Source organism: Podarcis bocagei (genome assembly GCF_964188305.1).
Source record: "Podarcis bocagei genome assembly, chromosome: 1".
Lineage (NCBI taxonomy): Eukaryota > Metazoa > Chordata > Lepidosauria > Squamata > Lacertidae > Podarcis > Podarcis bocagei.
This window is the reverse complement of record NC_138125.1, coordinates 130,500,464-130,521,664: the sequence shown is the minus strand read 5'-3', so window position 1 is coordinate 130,521,664 and position 21,201 is coordinate 130,500,464. Positions and strand designations below refer to the sequence as shown.

The 21,201-nt window shown below is 43.8% G+C and overlaps 1 protein-coding gene across 1 annotated transcript in view; it reads right to left on the bottom strand.

Annotated features, from left to right (window-relative positions):
* Positions 1-20,769, bottom strand: part of PGAP1 (post-GPI attachment to proteins inositol deacylase 1) — a 53,858-nt gene extending 33,089 nt beyond the window's left edge. The window contains exons 1-4 of the mRNA XM_081208664.1: positions 20,564-20,769; positions 6,596-6,749; positions 2,686-2,861; positions 1,459-1,630 (exon numbers count right to left, since the gene is read on the bottom strand). Of these exons, the coding sequence (XP_081064790.1) occupies positions 1,459-1,630; positions 2,686-2,861; positions 6,596-6,749; positions 20,564-20,716 (655 nt within the window). The 5' untranslated portion in view covers positions 20,717-20,769. The remainder of the gene's footprint in view (positions 1-1,458; positions 1,631-2,685; positions 2,862-6,595; positions 6,750-20,563) is intronic.
* Between the last annotated feature and the right edge of the window lie 432 nt (positions 20,770-21,201).

The following is a 21,201-nucleotide window of genomic DNA, read 5'->3' as shown; positions in this document are numbered from 1 at the left end:
ACCCATATGCTGATACCACTCTGTCCTATGTCTCACTTCTCATCTTAGCCCCAGTCCTGCCTCCAGTGCCTAGCACAAAGCTAAAAGGTAAAGGTACCCCTGACCGTTAGGTCCAGTCACAGATGACTCTGGGGTTGTAGTGCTCATCTCGCTCTATAGGCCAAGGGAGCCTGCGTTTGTTCGCAGACAGCTTCTGAGTCATGTGGCCAGCATGACTAAGCTGCTTCTGACGAACCAGAGCAGCACATGGAAACACCGTTTACCTTCCTGCCAGAGCAGTACCTATTTATCTACTTGCACTTTGACGTGTTTTCGAACTGCTAAGTTGGCAGGAGCAGGGACCGAGGAATGGGAGCTCACCCCGTTGCGGGGATTCGAACCGCCGACCTTCTGATCGGCAAGCCCTAGGCTGCAGGCAAGTCACGGAAGCCAAATCTAGAGAAGACCGAAGTATTTATGACTGACAAACACAGTGAGCCAGAGAAAAGAGAGACAACTCCCTTGGACGGTGCACTCCTTGTCCATCCCAGTGTCCCAGTAATAGCAGAATCTGGGAAAGCTTTTTACCAGCTCCATCTAAAGCATGGGTAGGCAAACTAAGGCCCGGGGGCCAGATCCAGCCCAATCACCTTCTAAAGCTGGCCCACAGACGGTCCAGGAATCAGCGTGTTTTTACGTGTTTTTATTTAAAATGCATCTCTGGGTTATTTGTGGGGCACAGGAATTCATTATTATTATTTTCCCCAAAATACTGTCCGGCCCCCCACAAGGTCTGAGGGACAGTGGACCGGTCCCCTGCTGAAAAAGTTTGCTGACCCCTGATCTAAAGCAATGCTTTTTGCTCTCCTTCTTGGGTTAAGATATTACTGTTGCCACTTATGATTTAAGAAAGGATGGCAAGTGTAAGATGCACAGAACTGCTGTAGGAAAACGCTTGGTGGCTGATGTTGAAGGCAGTACCTCACCTCCTAGGACTACCAAGTTCCAAAAACATTTTATATGAAACATTGTGTGGCCTGTACAGCTTTTCTTGGCTGCTCCAGGTACAATGCAAGGTTTTGACCTATGAAACCCTGAATGGACTGGGCCCTCCCAACCTAAAGACTGTCATTTATTTTCTTAGTTAAATTTTAAGAAAGAGCCACCAGCTGCACTTCTAGGCCATGATCAAACAACAAGGGCAAGTAGAGACATTCTTGGCGCCTTACCCCTCTTACACTGAAAGAAACCTTCCCTTGGGAGTTTGTCAGAGCTTTGTCAGGGAAACTGCAAGATATTTTTGCCTGAACTGACATTAAAAAGCATTAGGAGGATTAATATCGGGGTTATCTAGTACCCTTTTAAAATTATTATGACAGAAAAAGGATATTGATTCACATTAACAAAATTTTTACAGCGCTTTAAGCTATAGCAATCTTGCTGATGTCTACCGAGTGGTCATCTTAGGAGTAAACTTACCAGTAAGATATCGGTCTAAAGGCATTACAGGTGCAATGTGAGGTGTGGCCTGAGTAACGATGACATTGAGGAGTTCCACCTTGAAATTTTTAAGCGTCAGCAGTGCTCTTGCAACAAGGCCGCCCATGGAATGACCTACTATTGCAACGCTACGTGGAGCAAACCCCTGGCCCTTAAAAAAAAGAAAAAGGAAGCATAAGGAAGAAATTATTTGACATCAAACCCACTGAGATTGTATGAAATCACAGGCACCCTCCTGCTTAAGAGCTGATGTATTTGAATTCCGATGTACTTTATTGTCGTTCGCCAAAAATCAAGTTACTATAAAGATTAAGACTGCAATTCAAGTACAGTTATTTGGATTTTGACTCTAAATCAGTAAGACATTTCTATATTGAGGGTGCTCAGCATAATAGTACAAATTGTGAAAGAAAGGAAATTTCTCATGCTAATCACAAGATGACAATGAAAGGTTTTTCCTGAGCACCCCAATATAGAAATGTCTTACTGATTTTTTTTTTTAAAGGCAGAAAGGTTTCAGAAATGCAGTATCAGAAATGCACAACCCTAATGTTTGAATGTACCAACCAGCAGGCTGATACAAAGGAGTAGTGGGATCTGCAATAAATTGTTGCAATTTGGAGTGCTATTTCCAGGGTTCCATACCATATTCCTAGATCCCGCATGCCACACCCATACTCATTTTCTATTTTCTCCTCTCTCAGCAGTTCACCAATGTCCCACTGATATCGTATGCACAATAAGCATACAAAAATCCTCATAGTTGTATTTCTGCAAATGTTGAGGCTCTGAGGCTGTGGATAGCTCCCCGCTTTCGTGTGGGTGGTACCAGTATAGATAGACAAGGACCCAACTTTCAAAGGACCCAACTTTCAAATAATGCTACTGAATGTAGTTGATCGATCGAGAGAATTTCAAACACTGTGTTTCCCAAACTTGGGTCTCCAGCTGTTTTTGGACTACAACTTCTACCATCCCTGACCAGGACCAGTAGTCAGGGATGATGGGAATTGTAGTTAAAAAGAAAAGAAAAGCTGGAGACCCAAGTTTGGGAAACACGGCCCTATACCAAATCATGGAGATAGATAGGTATCCCAACCATAAAACATAGAGCAACAGTATTTCTCTCCCAACCTGCAGCTCTCATATCCAATACAGCTAATAATTTGACAGAATTAAATAAGTGCATAATGCTTATCTCCATACCTTATACAATTTAAGAATTACTTTAATACACTCATGCACAAATCTAGTTTGCTTTTGTAGACTTCCACCATAGAGTGCAACAAGTTCCTCATTGAAGTTGACGCTGAAGACATCAAAATGATACTTGAAGTCAGCATCTTCTGCCTTTCTGAGTGCTATTGACCCAAGGGAACGTACTGAAAAAGCACACATGAATTATTAGCAGCAAGTAGTTTAATATCTCTAGATTTTGATGCTAGGGCAGATCATGAAAATTTGACCTCAGGGGACAGAAAAGATTCAGATCTATTGTTAAAATGGAATGAAATACGCAACTGGTTGTAATTTGGTGTCACCAAACTCCATGCTAGAGAAACCCTGGCCTAACATACAATATGGAGGTATTACCTAAGAACAATATTATTTACGCAGGCTTTGGAACAGATCATGAAAAGGCCTGGCTGCTTCTGCATCTAGATTGCTCAGCAATACAGAAGCATGGGAAAGGTGTTTCTCCACCACAGAGATCTGCACCATTCTCAAATGCGTTCTGATACTGATTTCTTTTCATAACCCTATACTGAGCTATAGTTGGTTTGATAAAAAACCACAACATAGCTGCTGATCGGAATTTACTTCCATGAAGACAAGAACTAATGGCAAGAGGCTCTCATCACAGCAGCTACTTTGGAAATTCTCATAAATAGTAGAGATTATTTATTTATAAAAATCTCAAAGCAGTTTACAGCATATTAAAACATCAATAAAACAATCCAGAATCAAACATTTCTGAAGAAAGTCAAATATACAGTATACAGTCAAAACAACATAACAGAAAACTAAAATATTATCTTAAAGATAATATTACAGAGGTCAACTACAGAATACATATTTAAAACAAAGTTAACCCCCAAAAAAACTTAAACATTTCAAAAAGGGGGGAAAAACACTGCTAAATGAAATCAAATACAAAATACACATTTAAAACAGCATAAATAACAGAGTCCTGGTCCATCATATTAAAACACAAACATGTTCTTGGAAGACAGAGACAAATTCTAAAGAGTTTAACCCTTACCCAGAATGGGAGGGGGGCGGAATCCATGGTCAAGATTTAATAATTCTAGATCAGGAGTGGTGCTTCTAGATGTTTTTGGACTACAACTTCTATTAACCTAAGCTAGCATGGCCTATTGCCAGTGATAACTGCAGCTGGAGGGCATCATGTTTGCTATTCCTGCCCTAGCTTTTATTACGGAAACTGAATTATGAATGGAGAGAACTCCTTGAATGTATGAATGGATTATGAGGGCAAAAATAATACAAACAGTAAGGAATACAGATCTTACACCTTGTAGTCTTTGAACGTGACTGGTAGATCTCTTGATGATATGCAGTCAGAGGGTGGTCCAAGTTTTTATTTGCCCATCCTCCAAATTGACTGCTATAGCCTCTTGGTTTGCCTTGGCTGCAAGTAAGTTGAGAGCGAGGCAACAAGACAAGTATCATAAGGGGGAGTGTGAGATGTGGAATGCTGTGATTTTCGCATTTTTGTATGTTTGCTTAGCTGCTGTTGTTGTTGTTCAGTTTTAAATCAATTATTTGTATTCTACGCATTGTGACCAATTGTGGCGGATTATAGCTTTTAGCAACAAAGATTTCATTCATTCATTCATTCAAGCCACTTACATAAACTGAAGCTAAGTCAAGTGCACACAACTCCCATTTACGTGGGGTTTGTGTTCCGGGGTCACTGTGCAGTGGCGTAGCGTGGGTTGTCAGCACCCAGGGCAAGGCAAGTAATTTGCGCCCCCTAACCCGTGGATTTTGCGCCCCCTAACCCGTGGAGCGCGGCCCCCCAGATGTTGCGCCCGGTGTGGCCGGCCCAGCCTGCACCCCCCACGCTACGCCACTGTAGCACAGAACACCATCCCTAATCCTGCAACTGCAAAAAGTTCTGCAACACAGCACAACAGACCGTGCAAAAGGATCGTTGTTGATGCTTTTATTAAAAAAATGTAAACAACAGCCATCTTTATTTACACTATGAGCTAACTGTCTGAGATGGGTAAAACCAATCCCAAAGGGCCCTTACAAACAGTAGATTATGCTACATTTTCCTTGTTTAAATCCACAATGTTTTGGTTTTTTAAAATGCACTCTACCTCCCCACCCTTATACCCTTTACACCCAAGACGTACACCTGATGCCTTTGTCACACATTACATGCACCCAACTCCTTCCCTGCAGTCAGCTAGATTTCCCTCGCAATAAACGTGGGTGGGTAGGTACCGGAGAAGGGAAACCTGAAAAGAGGAAGTGGCTGCTTTCCTGCATTCTGCCTCAGGGTCTTACTGCCCACCCTGCTCTGTTTCGTTGCTGTGTTTGCTCAAACGGAACAAAGAGCAGGGAAAGCCCCTCCCCTCCAGGCAGAGAGAGAGAGAGAGAGAGAGAGAGAGAGAGAGAGAGGCGCCCTCCACGAGTTGTCGAGCTTGGGCAACGGCTGCGCGGCCGACGGCGAGGCGCTAAGGTGCCGGCTCCCCAGGCTGCAGCGCTTGGCCAGGCGCTGCGCTTGCATGCCTGGCCGCGCCCAGCTCGCCTCAGCGCAGCGGAAAACAGAAGCAGTGGCGGAGACGACGACCCCCCACCCCAACCAAGCCTCGATTGCTTGTCCCTTCCCTCTGGACTCGCGCCCCCCCAGGTGTTGCGCCCGGTGCGGCTGGCACCCCTGGCACCCCCCACGCTACGCCACTGTCACTGTGCATTTGCGCAAAATCGGAAACCCATTGAAAAAGCCTGCAAACTCCCTGCTCCTTTTAGTGACATCTTTATTATGTTTCTGGGTCCAGCGCTGTGCACATCTGTGCAATTGCGCACACATGCCTAAAGCAGGAGTTGCCTGTACCACTAATTTTAGTATTCCGCTTGTAAAATATATTTCCCCAGTTCTCAGAGAAAATTCCATTTTTTGCAGGATGAAATCACATTCTGTTTCTCCAAATGGCAGTTGGGAGCATGATTCACATGGGATTTTGTTCATTTTCCAGATGCCCATATGGTATCTTCTGTGATTATTTGAATAATCCTCTTTGACGCCTGTAGCAGAGCTAGTTTGCCTAGCTCTCAATCTATTTAGAAGCCCAGGGCTAAGGATTGCTTCTTGATAAATCTCTAAAACCTTGCCCAACACCACTTTCCTTGACAACTCTTTTACATGCTTGCTGTGCAATAAAATAAATGCCAATCAAGCTATAGTGTAAATATAGTGCTCAGTCTCAATATATTTTGTTGATTTGTAGTTTTGATTGTTTGCAGCTTATCTTATGTGATTTTACATAATTTGGGACGCGGGTGGCACTGTGGGTAAAACCTCAGCGCCTAGGACTTGCCGATCGCATGGTCGGCGGTTCGAATCCCCGCGGCGGGGTGCGCTCCAGTCGTTCGGTCCCAGCGCCTGCCAACCTAGCAGTTCGAAAGCACCCCGGGTGCAAGTAGATAAATAGGGACCGCTTACTAGTGGGAAGGTAAACGGCGTTCCGTGTGCTGCGCTGGCTCGCCAGATGCAGCTTGTCACGCTGGCCACGTGACCCAGAAGTGTCTGCGGACAGCGCTGGCTCCCAGCCTATAGAGTGAGATGAGCGCACAACCCTAGAGTCTGTCAAGACTGGCCCGTACAGGCAGGGGTACCTTTACCTTTTACTAACTGTTCACACGATGTCACATTTTACCCTACGCTATAAAATGATGCAAATAACATCAACAAAGAAAGTTGGTAATTCTCTTAACAATTACATGTAAGCAAAATATTCAGAATACATACTTCCACAAAGACCTATGTTTAAAAGAGGTAACATTCCACAGATCTTCATACATTTCCTGCTTTATGAAAGATTAGAATACACACATCAGTATTGCTTCAGATATAGCTTACCTTGTTTGTAACTCCCAGCATTGCCAGGGAGGAAGAGTACTGGAATCCCAGTTAACAGCAGATTTCTATTTTCTTCTGCATAACTTCCTTCCCCATAAAGATAGAGCTCATAGGCTGGATAACGCCTGGATACTTTCCTAGGAAGCTTAATTTTCTGTAAAATACAATTATGCATACAATTATAATTCTAAAATACAATTATACTTAAATAATATTTTATGTATGCCAGAGGTAATAATTTATTGTTCAAATCTGAAATGTACATCTTAAGTACAGAAACGGTTAACTGCAAAAGGAGGTAGCTGGGCAATTTCAAGCTGGGGTATATTTGTAATCAGCAGAGACAGCTGTGGGAGTTTTGAAATGATGCAGATGCTTTTTCATCACCCTAAACGATCTTGCTCTCAACCCCTCCATCCCATTTCAGCTCAACTACACGCAAGAAACTGAACCTACTAATAAAAGATAAGATAGCATTAGAAGCCAGGAAAGTTATTCCCACCGACATCAGTTTATCCAACAGTTTCAATGCAGTACTTATCTTGCTGAAAAGGAAGACATTCTGGTTCTCTTATGTAGGAAATCTAGGTACAAGCCCCATTTCAACCCCATGACTCCTGGACCAGCAAATCACTTCTATTTATATCTTAGTCTCTGTATGTGTGTGTGTGTGTGTGTGCACACGAACACACACACAAACACACACAGAGGTATGCATATAAGAAATACAGGTGGCCTACTTAGATGTTGTTGCAACAATGAGTGAAATAAAAATCCAAAAGCATTTTGTATGCCAGAAGGAATACAAAAAAGTGTTGACTTTGAGAATGTAATTTTGTCTGACTAACTTAATAGGCTTACATCATAATGAATAAAATGTCAGGGGAGGTGAAATTGAATTCATTTAAAATTTGCTGCTTTGGCACCAGTCAACCGCATATACGTCATCAGCTAGATAAATATCGGCCAACACATGAATTGCAGATGAATTCAAACACTTATAACAATTCGGGACGCAGCCTTTCGGCTTCTTCTTGCAATACAAGCACATCATAACTTAGCAGCTAGCTTGAAAGACATTTGCTCTAAAAATGCTAAAGGTTACCGCCAAGCCCTGAATATTATAGACTATAAAAGGGTGACGGCGATGTGTGTGTGAAAAGCAAAGTAATATACTTCTCAAAAATTTAGGTCAGGGGCCGCAAATCTTTTTCGACGAGAGAATGCATTTTGAATTTTGAGAGTGCTGGAGGCACCAGTTACAAAATGGGTGCCAAGGGAGGCGCGGCACAACACAAAATTAGAGATTTGGGTCTCTGTAACGCTTTCCCCAGAATTGCATTTCCATATGAGAAAAGGCTTAACCTACTGAATTTCAGCCTAGGAAATTCGAAGCAGAAAAAGTACATTAAAGGGGAATGAGAAAAGCAGCTCTTCAGAACACAGGGGGCTTCCATTGCCTAGTGCAGGGTTCAGCAACCTATTCCAACGTCCTCAGACCATGTGGTGGGCCAGACTATATTTGGGGGGGGGGGAGAGAATGAACGAATTCCTACGCCCTACAAATAACCCAGAGATGTATTTTAAATAAAAGCACACATTCCACTCATGTAAAAATACCAGGCAGACCCCACAAATAACCCAGAGATGCATTTTAAATAAAAGGACACATTCTACTCATGTAAAAACACGCTGCTTCCCAGACCATCCACAGGCGATTGGGCCACATCCGGCCCCCCCGGCCTTAGGTTGCCTACCCCTGGCCGAGCGTCAGAACAACTCACTTATCAATCACAGTTCTGACTTCATTGCTTAAAAATACTGCCAGGGGAAGCAGCCAGGCTTGCTCATTTCACAGAAATCACTTAGAAGGGTATCTGCACATTTTGCTCCATAACATGCTTTCTAGGAGGGCTAGAAACTTACTTTTTTTAAAATGAAAGTTCAGAGTAAGGCTCCTGCCTGGGGATGCCAACAAAAGCCTTCTCAGGCACCTTGGTGCCTGCCAAGTTGGTGACCCCTGGGTTTAGCTGTACACATTCTTACATGTGCTTAAACAGAGTCGGGTTTATTTCTGCCCTGGCCAGGGAACCACTATATGGCATTTTGCCTTTGTACAGAAGGGTACTGTATTTTTCGCTCTATAAGACGCACCAGACCATAAGACGCACCTAGTTTTGGGAGGAGGAAAACAAGAAAAAAAATATTCTGAATCTCAGAAGCCAGAACAGCAAGCGGGATCGCTGTGCAGTGAAAGCTGCAATCCCTCTTGCTGTTCTGGCTTCTGTGATAGCTGCGCAGCCTGCATTCGCTCCATAAGACGCACACACATTTCCCCTTACTTTTTAGGAGGGAAAAAGTGAGTCTTACAGAGCAAAAAATACGGTAATTTCTAATAACACTCACACACCCCACTCAATCCTTCCGCTAGGCAAGGAAGTCATTAATAGAGTTCAAGGCCACATTCCAGCCAAGCTAAAGCAATCATGGAGGGCGCAAATACATACGTGTGTGTGTGTACGTACGTGTGTGTGTGTGTGTGTGTGTGTGTGTGTGTGGTGTGGCTCAGGAGAGATCCAGACCCTGAGGTTTCTCAGCCCTGCTCTAGTGATACATCTGAGCACAATAAGTGCAGCATACCAAATATAAGCAATAAATTCTTATGGAGAAAGCCATAATTTGGGGGGGAATCCAAGCCTGAAAGATGTAAAAGTAAAGCAACTAAATTCTGCTCACCAATTGCACAGGTGATGCTGTGCATTGGCCCACCTGGCTTGCCAACCCAGGAACTGCCAGGTCAGCTCTCAGGTTCTGTGCAGTTTACTTTCAGTTCTGCACTGCAATCAGGAAAGTTGCTGCATGTTTTTGTTTCCTCCATAACAGTTTTATGCTGAAGTTGTTTTGTTATGCATCTCGTTTTTGGCCTCCTTTCATGATGCTTTTCGGGTAAAAGCCCAATCTGCTTGGCATATGCACTACTCCTTCTTTATCTCTTGGCCTATTTTTCAAATAAAATATTAAGTATCAGATGCGGAAGTAGCAGACATGGAAAACAAATGGGACAATCTGAACCTTGCAGTGGATTGTTTGTCTGAAAAAGGGCAGATGGGTAAGTTATTATATTTGAAAGCCAATAAATATAGCCGAAGTACCATAGGGTTTTCGCTTATTTTCTTTAGCTATCATTAAATTTATACCCCAGAATTTCAGGGATAGGAGCTCTCAGGGCACCTTCCAAAGTAAAGAAATCGATACAATCAATAAAAAAGACATAAGTGGAAAAACCAAATCAGTCAGTCAAGGAGAGTTACACATTCCAATTAAAAATATCTAAGTAGTCGGGGGAAATAAGTTCTTTTCCAGGTCATGGAAAGGTAATGGTCATGGAATGGTAAGGGCATTCCAGAAGCAATGTGCCATTATATTTAAAAAGCCCTCTCTTTGGTCACTACCCTTCAGAAGATGAGGGCACCCAGAAGAAACACTCAGATAATCACCTTTGTTTGAGGTGGACCAATAAACACCTGGATCTTAGACATTGTAAGGCTTTAACAGGTTTAAGAGGTTCTAGCTAGAATTCCTTTAAAAGGTAGCAACTAAAGCTACAATCCTAACCCCACCTACTCTAGAACAAACACCACTTCTGAGAATATATGAGGATTTCACTATAAGACAAGCACCTTTCATATCTGTCCCACCCAAGGCTAAAACAGACATGTACAGCGAACATGCACCAGTATAGTACAAGAATTCCTGGTACAGTAAAGGAAGGAGACCTTATTTCCACTTCAAATCCTCTCAATGGATCTTAGGAGTTACTTAGATATTAGAGTAAGAACCGTGTTCTAAATACAGCAGTGTAACTGTTGCTGTTTGGTCATGTTTACAGATGGCAAGGACATGTGTGCGTATATACATATAACACATCCATATGTGCAAGATCAGATCAGGAACTAAACAACAGCCTATGGATTAATCTTTCATTGGACAGTTACACTGATGTTCTAAACAATTTGATTTCTATGTTTTTTAGAGCAAACTTTTGCTACTTTTTATGATAGCGGTACCTATGGTTGAAATAAGAAGAAAAAGGAATCAATTAGGCTGGGGTTTGCTTATTTGTGTTTGGTCTACCTTTTCGATTTGTTCGAATCTTCATGGTTAACCAATGTGTTTTAAATGCAAGAGGTGCTGTCAGGATATCTTAAGCCATAGCATGTGTTCTATGCATAACTGTCAACCATCCCTTATTTGACGGGAAAGTCCCTTATCCCAGCGCCGTGTCCCGCTGCTGTCTCTTATTGATGATATCCGTTAAATTTCCCGGGTTTCAAAGGAAACAGCTCCTCTCCCTCCCTCCCTGCCGGCCAGGGAGGAGGGAGGCTCCAACTGTGTTGCTTGGCTGCATTGCTCACCCAATAAGGAGTCTAAGAACGACTGGGGGGGTGGAGTTTGCATGCCTTGTGCCGATCAAATCGGCCGCGTTGCCTGGGGACTCGCCTTTGCTCAGCGCTTCCCAGCGGAGAGGTGACGGTGGTTTCCCTTGCTGCATCCCCTTTGCCGGGTTGCTGCGCTGTGGGAACCACCGCTTGAGGCTTCGTTTGGCTGCTGGCTGGGCTTTCTGCTTTTGGCTCGGAGGGGCTCAGAAAGTGAACATACCTGTGCCCCTTGGAAAATCCCTTATTTTGGCTGCTGATCCCTTATTTTCGAGGCTGCTGGTCCCTTATTTTCAAATCTGTAAGATGACAGCTATGGTTATATGATCTTGAATGCACACTCTTGGTTAAGAACTGTGGTTCAGCTAGTCCAGCATTCTTTGTGAGAAACTCAGAATCTGGTCAGTGGCCAACCATTAGATTGTGCCTAATCTTCTGCCCACCTCTGGCTTGGATAACCTGTCGTGGCCTTGTAATTCGATCTTGAGTCTTAGGAGCCTAGCCAGATATAACTCATTTCTTCTGGCTAAAACGCTTATGTTACTCTTAACTCTCTGCAGAACATCTCAAGAATCACATTGCTTTTCCCCATGCAAACGTGTCCAGAAACTTACTTTGGAGTTCCTTCCTGAGGTCCCCCTGCAGTGTGAATTACAGTTGGCAGCTACCTAAGAAGCCCCTTTCAGCCGTGACCCCTAAATTCTATAATAGCTTCCAATTTGGGGTACACCTGGCTGGCCCTGTTACTGCTTGCTTTTAGGTGAACAGCAGACAGTGCAATTTCAGGGACCTTTGTTAGAATTTTGTCATTAACTTGGGTGACTGCTGCTGCTAACATTTCAGTCTCTTTTAGCTTTGTTTTCTGTCCTATTTTACCACTTTGATTGGAAGCCTCCTTGAATATTTTTGTAGAAAGGTGGGGTAGAAATGAGTACAGTGGTACCTCGGGTTAAGTACTTAATTCGTTCCGGAGGTCCGTTCTCAACCTGAAACTGTTCTTAACCTGAAACACCACTTTAGCTAATGGGGCTTCCTGCTGCTGCCGAGCCGCCGGAGCACGATTTCTGTTCTCATCCTGTAGCAAAGTTCTTAACCCGAGGTAGTATTTCTGGGTTAGCAGAGTCTCTAACCTGAAGCGTATGTAACCTGAAGCGTATGTAACCCGAGGTACCACTGTATATGCTTAAGTTCTCCACCAAATGAATCACTTTTCAGAAGCCACAAAAGTATAAGCAGGGGCGGTTTAGTTTGGAAAGGTTTCTCAACCCTTTTGAACCTGTCCCTCACCTACAATTCTGCTATTTTTTAGGGATTGCTCCCCAGAATACAGACTACAGCCTGCTGTTGCATGTGATGCCCTGCAGAGCATTAACAGAAAGCTGTACAGGATCTTTCTGGCCTCATCCTAAACTAGCTATGAACAGCAGCTCTTTTTCTTCCCCAAACGAGTGAGAGTCCATTGGCAAGTGAGATACAATCAACTCAGGTCTTGGATAGGAAGGAAGGAAGGAAGGAAGGAAGGCATCACTGTCCCATGCCTCCCAAGGGGGCTTACTTTGTGAATCAATGGTTTAAAGCATAAGCTATGCACTGGAATCCCAGTTCAGCTATCAACTGAGTGCCTTTGTGAGTGCTCACACAATTGTCTTTCAGACTTGTACGGAGAATATTTGCCTACCTTACAAAGCGATTAGCAAGATATGAGGCGGTTTATGCTTCACGAAGCAGATAAGCATTAGCAAGTTATGAAACTTGAACAATATCTATATGAATACTAATGATAATTTACCAATTAATGCAAAATAAGAAATTTCAATCCATTACTATGAGTTTTTATTTGGTCAGATTTGCTTAAAAGATACTGTACTGAATGTTCAGGATTGTCAGATTCAATTTACAATTGTTCTGATGTAAATGAAATTAGACACTTCAGCTTTTGAGATATCAGTAGTATTCCCCTTTTGTAGTATTGTGTATTTTTATACAGCCTAATCACCTGAACGGTTTTGTTTAATGAAGATAAGCTCTCCAGCAATTAGCCTTTACAGTTATACCCTTGATATGAGATAAGCTTTATACTTTCAAAGCACTACAAAACAGGGGGGAGGTCCCAGCTTTAAAATTATGAGCAAAGTTTACCATTTATTTCATGCCACAAGATTAGAATGATTAAATAACCTGCTAAATCATAATCATATAAAATGGAGAACAGCGGACAGACAAATGGATTTTTTTAAAAAAACAACAACAACAAACCAAGCTGTTCTGGGATGTGCAATAAGTAGCGGCATAAAACAAAAGAAAATATTCCTGATTTAAGAATCTTTATATATCATAGAGCCAGTTTACACATTCTTATGGGTGCCTACAAATATATTTGGGAGGGGGAGTATGACTTATATGGGGGGGGTGTTTTTAGCTGAGGCCCTAAGAGGTGTCCTGAAGGTTTTGGGTATACCAGTAGATATATATATAATGGCCCTAAATTGTGTTAATTAGATCCAATTTTAGACAGGATTGTTGAAGGGATGTATGGCTGAATCTGGATTGGTTGGTGTTTGGCATGCATTACATGGGACACAACAGGAATTTACCCACCTCCCCTCCGCCCCACATAAGTCGACCAACGTTGTTTTAGGTTGCATTGTTTTTCTATTTCATATCCTTTTTTACAATATTTTACAGGATGTCAAACTGATAAAATTTTACTTTTGAATTATGGTTGCTTTAAAATACAAATTAGTGTTGAACGCCAAGAGTATTTTGAATATAATGACAGGACTACTTTTCAGGCTACTGAATGGGAAGAATGTAAAGCCTATAATTGAGTTAAGGTTTTATAGCATAAGCTTCTCATCAGAAATGAATTAGAATTTCACAAGAGGAAAATTTGGAGAAAATCATGAACTATCTTTTAAGACAATTTGCAGCACCCCATTCTTTGGATCTACACTGAAGGTTGCAACACATTAAATAGGAATTGGATAATCTACGTTCTGCTAGAGCTGAATTTACTCTGGTATTTTTGCACCACAGCTATTGGGAGAGTGGACGGAGACAGGGTAAAATTTTGTCTTATTGCTTAAAGCAAATAAAAAAGGCAGAATTTTATTCCTTTGATTATTGGTGGGTATAATATGGTATAGACAACATCAAAAGAAATAAATTTACATTTCTCAAAGTATTATTCTAAATTATAGAAGAAGGTTAAGGATCCTATGAGCTGTGACGTTGAATTTTCTCCCTCCTGCAGCTGATTCTCCATCAGTTGTTAGATTTCTCAAAATGAAATTCTCACAAAACCACTACAGGTCAAAAAAATTAGGGATGTTACTTATGACGTCCGGGAAAGCCCCTGGACAAGATGGCTATCCTGTACAAGACATATTTATATTTGTTAGACCCTAAGCTTCTCAGGTTTTAGGGGCTTTCGACTTAGATACTCTGCTAACCTCAATGTAGGATAGTCTTATTTCTGTTATTTCTGAGAACTTGCGATAGCATTCCAGCGCCCATGAGCTGAGCAGGTCTTGCCCAGTAAGCTTTTGGGGGGCAAGGCCCACTTGGAGTGCCAGCTCCAGAAGGTAAGGATGCTTGCATGGGGGCGATTAGAGTATACACGGTTTTGCATATACCTGCCATTGCTGCACGAGATGTGATCCTACTGCATACCTAAAAGAAGTTGTAACAATTTTTCCCCCTCCAACCCAACAACTGTGCTCAGCAAAATCACAGCAATGTGAAAGTTAAGGATCAGCCCTTATTAAAACAGCTGTTATCTTTTACTTTATTTCAGTTCATCCACTATTTGAAGGGTTTTAGGAATGCAGAGATATGCTTAAACCATCAGATAACCACTCCCCGCTCCCCTCCACTTCCAACATGCAGCAAATACTGTATTTATAGTTGGCACTCCCACACCCATTGCACATGAAACCTAGCTATTATTGCACTGAATATCCTGAGGATAAAACAGATTTCAACACCCAAATTGCAACCCAAGTCAGGTGCAGAAAACTGTGTGGGTGTCCTTTCTCAAGCCTATTAAAATTCTCATGGTTCTCCCTACTCTGTGCTGAAGCTGGTTCCCTGTCCCCGAATCCTTATTGAAACAGAGGTATGTAAGCAGACAGAATGGAAACCTAACACACATCTGAGAAACCATCAGCACTCCAGAATAAACTGGCGACTGAAATATAAGTAAAATGGGTGACCTCTTGTGCCTAATATGACCCAATTAATAGAAGATTGCTGTGGAGGAGAAAATGTTGGCAGGTTCAGCTTTTCTCGTGCTTGCCGTGTTATGCAATAACAAGCTGCAAAATTCTCTCTTTTCAAGGTTCAGGAGTACTATCCTCTGCAGCAACTGTCTCCATTGGGTAGATCTTGGTCCACAAATGGGAGCATGATCTTATCTACCACAGGTCAGATTGTTAGCACCACAGCCATTTTCTGAAGACCGAAGGGGGAAAGGCCAGCAGAAAGAGTGACTGGGAGAGATGGGCTGATCTAGATATTAATGAACAATGGTCTTAATAATAATAATAATAATAATAATAATAATAATAATAATAATAATAATAATTTATTATTTATACCCCGCCCATCTGGCTGGGCCTCCCCAGCCACTCTGAGCGGCTTCCATAAAAACCAAAAATACAATAAAATATCACACGTTAAAAACTTCCCTGAACAGGGCTGCCTTAAGATGTCTCCTGAATGTCAGGTAGTTGTTTATCGCTTTGACATCTGCTGGAAGGGCGTTCCACAGGGTGGGCGCCACTACCGAGAAGGCCCTCTGCCTGGTTCCCTGTAGCTTTGCTTCTCGCAATGAGGGAACCGCCAGAAGGCCCTCGGCGCTGGACCTCAGCGTCCGGGCAGAATGATGGGGGTGGAGACGCTCCTTCAGGTATACTGGACCGAGGCCGTTTAGGGCTTTAAAGGTCAGCACCAACACTTTGAATTGTGCTCGGAATCGTACTGGGAGCCAATGCAGGTCTTTCAAGACCGGTGTTATATGGTCTCGGCGGCCGCTCCCAGTCACCAGTCTAGCTGCCGCATTCTGGATTAGTTGTAGTTTCCGAGTCACCTTCACATAACGGAAAGCCAGGATTTTTGAGACAGAACAGCACGCTAATTCAGGATGCCTGATGGCTTGTGATTTGCTCCTCTGCTGGAGCAAGCAACAAGATATTCGAACCGGAAACACAGTTTGCTTCTCCCCAACAAAACGCAACGAGGAAGTCAACATGAAGGCTGCTCACTTGCTAACCATTGTCTGCTAGGGAGAAACAAAGCACAATCTCAGTTTGCATGTAACACCAAGTCAAGGCTTCGTGGCTCACTGCTCCTGCCTGCACTAAAGAAAGGGGGAAAGAGCAAAGCAGAAGCAATCAAGGAGACAGCACTTAGCACACAGCTGATAAGCCATCAACCGTAGTTTATCGCTGTGTGCAAACTGGCACAATATTTTATCATGGCTTTGTATCATAATTTATAAACCACTCTACATTATACAAGGGACGTGGGTGGCACTGTGGGTTAAACCACAGAGCCTAGGACTTGCCGATCAGAAGGTTAGCGGTTCAAATCCCCATGACGGGGTGAGCTCCCGTTGCTCGGTCCCTGCTCCTGCCAACCTGGCAGTTCGAAAGCACATCAAAGTGCAAGTAGATAAATAGGCACTGCTCCAGCGGGAAGGTAAACGGCGTTTCCATGCGCTGCTCTGGTTTGCCAGAAGCGGCTTAGTCATGCTGGCCACATGACCCGGAAGCTGTTTGCCAGCTCCCTCGGCCAATAAAGCGAAATGAGCGCCGCAACCCCAGAGTCAGCCACGACTGGACCTAATGGTCAGGGGTCCCTTTACCTTTACATTATACAATGGCTACCAGCCAGGCAGCTACGTTCTACCTTCACTGTCAGAGGCAATATAACGCTGTATACCAAGTTGCTGGGAATCACAAGTGGGGAGAGTGCTGTTACACTTAGCTTCTGCTTACAGACTTCCGTTTTGCTGCTGTGAGAACAGGAAGCAAGACTAGATGGGTGTGGGGCCTGAAAGAAGTCTTCAACAAACACTGAAAACCTAACCATATCGGGGCTGCTTCAATTCTAAATGAAAGAGAATGCCAGGGGGCGCAACAGACGTGTCACGCTTTGTCAAGAAGCTGCCGCAGAGAAAAACCCGGCAGCAGCATTTTGTATGAGCTGCGTCTTCTGCACCTAATTCAAGTGTAGCCCCACATATTACAATAATCAGGTCTAGAGTTTACCCATGTATGTACTCTGTCCAGCAACACTCATAAAATGGCCTATCAGCCAAAGCTGGTAAAAGGCACTCCAAGAAACTTGAGTCTACAGTGACAATGCTGGATCAAGGAGCACGCTTCAAGCAATGCACCTGTTACTTCAGAGGAAGTGCAAGTAACTGACCAATTTCCCAAACCTGGAATCTGCTCACCCACAGGGGGGCCCTTGTCTATATATGATTCAGTTTGAGTTTGTTGGCTCTCATTCAGTGCAATATGGGTTCAGGACCTGCACAGCACCTCCAGATTCAGATATCGCAGAGTTGTGTGTCATTAGTGTACAGACAACACTGTGCTTCAAATTTCCTAAGTGGCTTCATGTAGTTGTTAAATAGCAATGCCGTGCAGCACTAACCATCAGTAACAGATCTCAAGATGCAACTTGGTGTGAAAAAATGTGATCGTTTTGAGCGATGCCAACACTGGAAAAGCCTGTTGTACCAGAAGTAGAATGCTGGAGTACACTCTGGGAGCAAAGAATATGCTTTTAGCAACATTCATACCTTTAAGAACCCTGCAGCCTCATAATCAAGGAAGCTACAAAGCGGTAAATGCAGCATTCAGTTTCTGGTTGGAGAGATGGCAGGGTTCAATAAAACCTTGGAGACATGTTGTCTGGGAACTGTGGCAGGTAGAGCCTGCTGTCTTTTCACAGACAGAAGCAACTCCATGTGTTGAACCTTGGAACAGGTTACACAGGTGAATTTGGGTTAAAAAACCCCCAAAAACCATCCAAACCACACTCCAAACAGAGTAGATGGACACACACTTGTGTGCAAAATGAGATGGCCCCATTTATGTTTACTTTGAAGTACCACTGAGTTCAATGAAACCTACAAGCAAGAGCTTTCAGGGATGCAGCCTTGAGGTGCAATTCGAAACACCCTTTGAAGAAAATCCCTGACACACCCATGAATGTGGTGGATGGTTGGTGGAAAGACCATGAGTGAGACACAAGGAAGGGAAGATCTCCCAGGGTGAGAGGCTGGGAGGGTCCACCACTTTCTGTACGAGACACTGGTTAATAGCTACCTTTGAGAGAAGACTCTGTTTTCTCTTTCTTTCTTGGTTCTTGTTTTCATTTTAGATTACCATATTTTTCGCCCTATAGGACGCACTTTTCCCCCTCCAAAAATGAAGGGGAAATGTGTGTGTGTCCTATGGGGCAAATGCAGGCTTTCGCTGAAGCCTAGAGAGCGAGAGGGGTCGGTGCGCACCGACCCCTCTCGCTCTCCAGGCTTCGCGCAGATCTCCGCAAGCCGTGGGAGCCCACGCCAGGCTCCCGCGGCTTGCGGAGAGTTCCCTGCATGCCGAAGGCTGAGCGCCCAGACTTCGCGCAGCTCCCGCGGCTTGCGGAGAGTTGCCTGTTCTGGGGGCTGGGGTTGGGGGAAGCTCGGGCCTGGGGGAAAAATAATCCCCCCTTTATTTCCCCCCCCAAAAAAAAACTAGGTGCACCTTATGGGACGGTGCGTCCTATAGGGCGAAAAAGCTTTAATAAAATATTATGATGAAGAAGAGGAAAATCTCGGCATGTTTAGCACCCCAGAATCAAGACTGGCAAGCATGTTTAGGACTCCAACCTGAAAGTGTGTTTCGGGCTGCGATCCAACACATGCATCCTAGGGAGGAAGTCCCCACTGAAATCAATGGAGCCCACTTCTGAACAGTCATGTCTGGGACTGTGGCAACTGAGACCATACCAAATCAAGGAGAGGATATATTGGAAGTGAAGAATAATAAGAAAGGCGTGCCACAAAAATGCAAGAAGGTTAATATATAGCCAGTAGCATCTTAGTACTTCTCATGATAAGAATCGAAGAACTGTAGAGTTGGGAGGAAGCCCAAGGGTCATCTAGTGAAACCCCCTGCAATGAAGGAATCTCAACTAGAAAGAATAATGGAATTGAATGAAAATCACCCTGGTGGGCTGTGACTTGACCTGGTTTATCTTTTGCCTGCCCTCAAATTATCTTGTAGACTGTACTTGGTAACTAAATCTGCATGTGTTGACCTTTATGCAACATGTGAGGAACTCAATATATGCCTGAATGCCTTTCAGGACATGAGGCTGGAACCAGACTTGTACCAAGGTCGCCAGAGCTCATCAAGAAGGGTCCCCTGTCATATTTCAGTTAGGTCCATCTTTACACTTATGCTATGATCTGCAGAGATAAGCCATACAATAACTTCAGATTGACACACCCACCCTGTTCGCAGTTCCCCTTGATGTTATTGAACATGATTCGTGTTTCTTGCAGAAAAATGCAAGAAGGTTAATATACAGACTGCGGCATCTTAGTACTTCTCATAACAATTATAAGAATAATAATAGGAAAGGCACACTAAAAAAATGGAAAAAGGTTGATGCATAGACAGTGGAGTCTTAGGGCTTCTCACAATAATAACAACAACAGGAAAGGCACGCCAAAAAACTGGAAAAAGTTGATAAACAGACAGTGGAATCTTAGTACTACTACTACAACTAATAATAATAATAATAATAATAATAATAATAATAGGAAAGGCACACCCAAAAAATGGGAAAAGGTTGATTTACAGACAGTGGGATCTTAGTGCCAATAATAATAATAATAATAATAGGAAAGGCACACACAAAAAAGGGGGAAAAATGATATAAAGACAGTGACATCTTATTGCTTCTCAAAATCCTAATAATAAGGTGTGCCCCCTAAATGCAGGAAGGTTGGTATGCTGACAGTGGCATCTTAGTACTTCTCTCACACGAACAGAGAGGGAAGTGCATGCTTACAAATCTATTCTTATTCTTCTTCTTCTTATTATTATTATCATCATCCAGCTCACGCTGGGCTGGCTTGCGGTACATAGGCGAACATAGTAAAACATCAAACATTAAAAAGCTCCCGACACAGGGGAGAGGATCTGCCTTCTAAAAAGTCGGATCGTTTCTTTTGCCCAGTTCTCTGCCCCAGAGTGCCTGGGGAAACCCAGCCAGGTGGGCGGGCGGGGTATAAATAACAAAATTAATAATAATAATAATAATAATAATAATAATAATAATAATAATAATAATAATTGTGGAAGCAGGGGGGTGGAAGGCGTCAACCAAGGTCCTGCCTCCCCCCCCCCGCCCTGAAACCGTCCAGGGTCTTGTTCCTGGCGAAGCACCGGTCGCCCTTTCTGAGGAGAAAGCGACTCCCGCCCCCCAACCGGCCCCGCCGCTCCCTCTCCGACCGGCCCCTCACCAAATACTCGGGGTACTCGAACATGTAGGTCATGCTGCACCGGTTCTCCTCGTACTGGAAGAGCACGTCCCGGACGCCCAGCAGGACCAGCGCCGCCAGAGCCCCGTAGAAGACCGCCGCGGCTCCGGGGACCTTGCCCGCCTCCAGCCACATGCCGCCCGCCGCCGCCGCCGCCGCGTCTCCGCTCGCCGGGTCTCCCTCCGCTTCCTTCCCCAGGTTCGCCTCACTGGGCTACACACAGACGCCCCGCGTGGGGGCGGGGCAAAGCTCTTTGGGGCGGGGCCAGGGGCGGGCCCGGCTTCGAAGCGTAAAGGGGAAAGGGATGGGCGGGCCCGTCGCCATATTTGGAAGGTCGGATGAGGGCCGAGGGCCGGCTTAGGCGCCATGTTGGGATTCCCGGAGGGCGGGCAATACTGGGGGGGGGGGAGAGCTTCTTGGCAGGGTCGGCGTTTAAAGGGGCCGCGCTTATATATTCCTCCAGGATAAGAAGATAATAGTAATAGTAACTTTTTTCTTTGTATTCTTTTTATTATCTTTATTGCATTTTAAAAAGAATTACAAAGAAAGCATAAATTAAGCATTACATCCAAACATCCGAAAATGAAAAAGAAAAAAATGAGAGGGGGGGGGGAAATAAA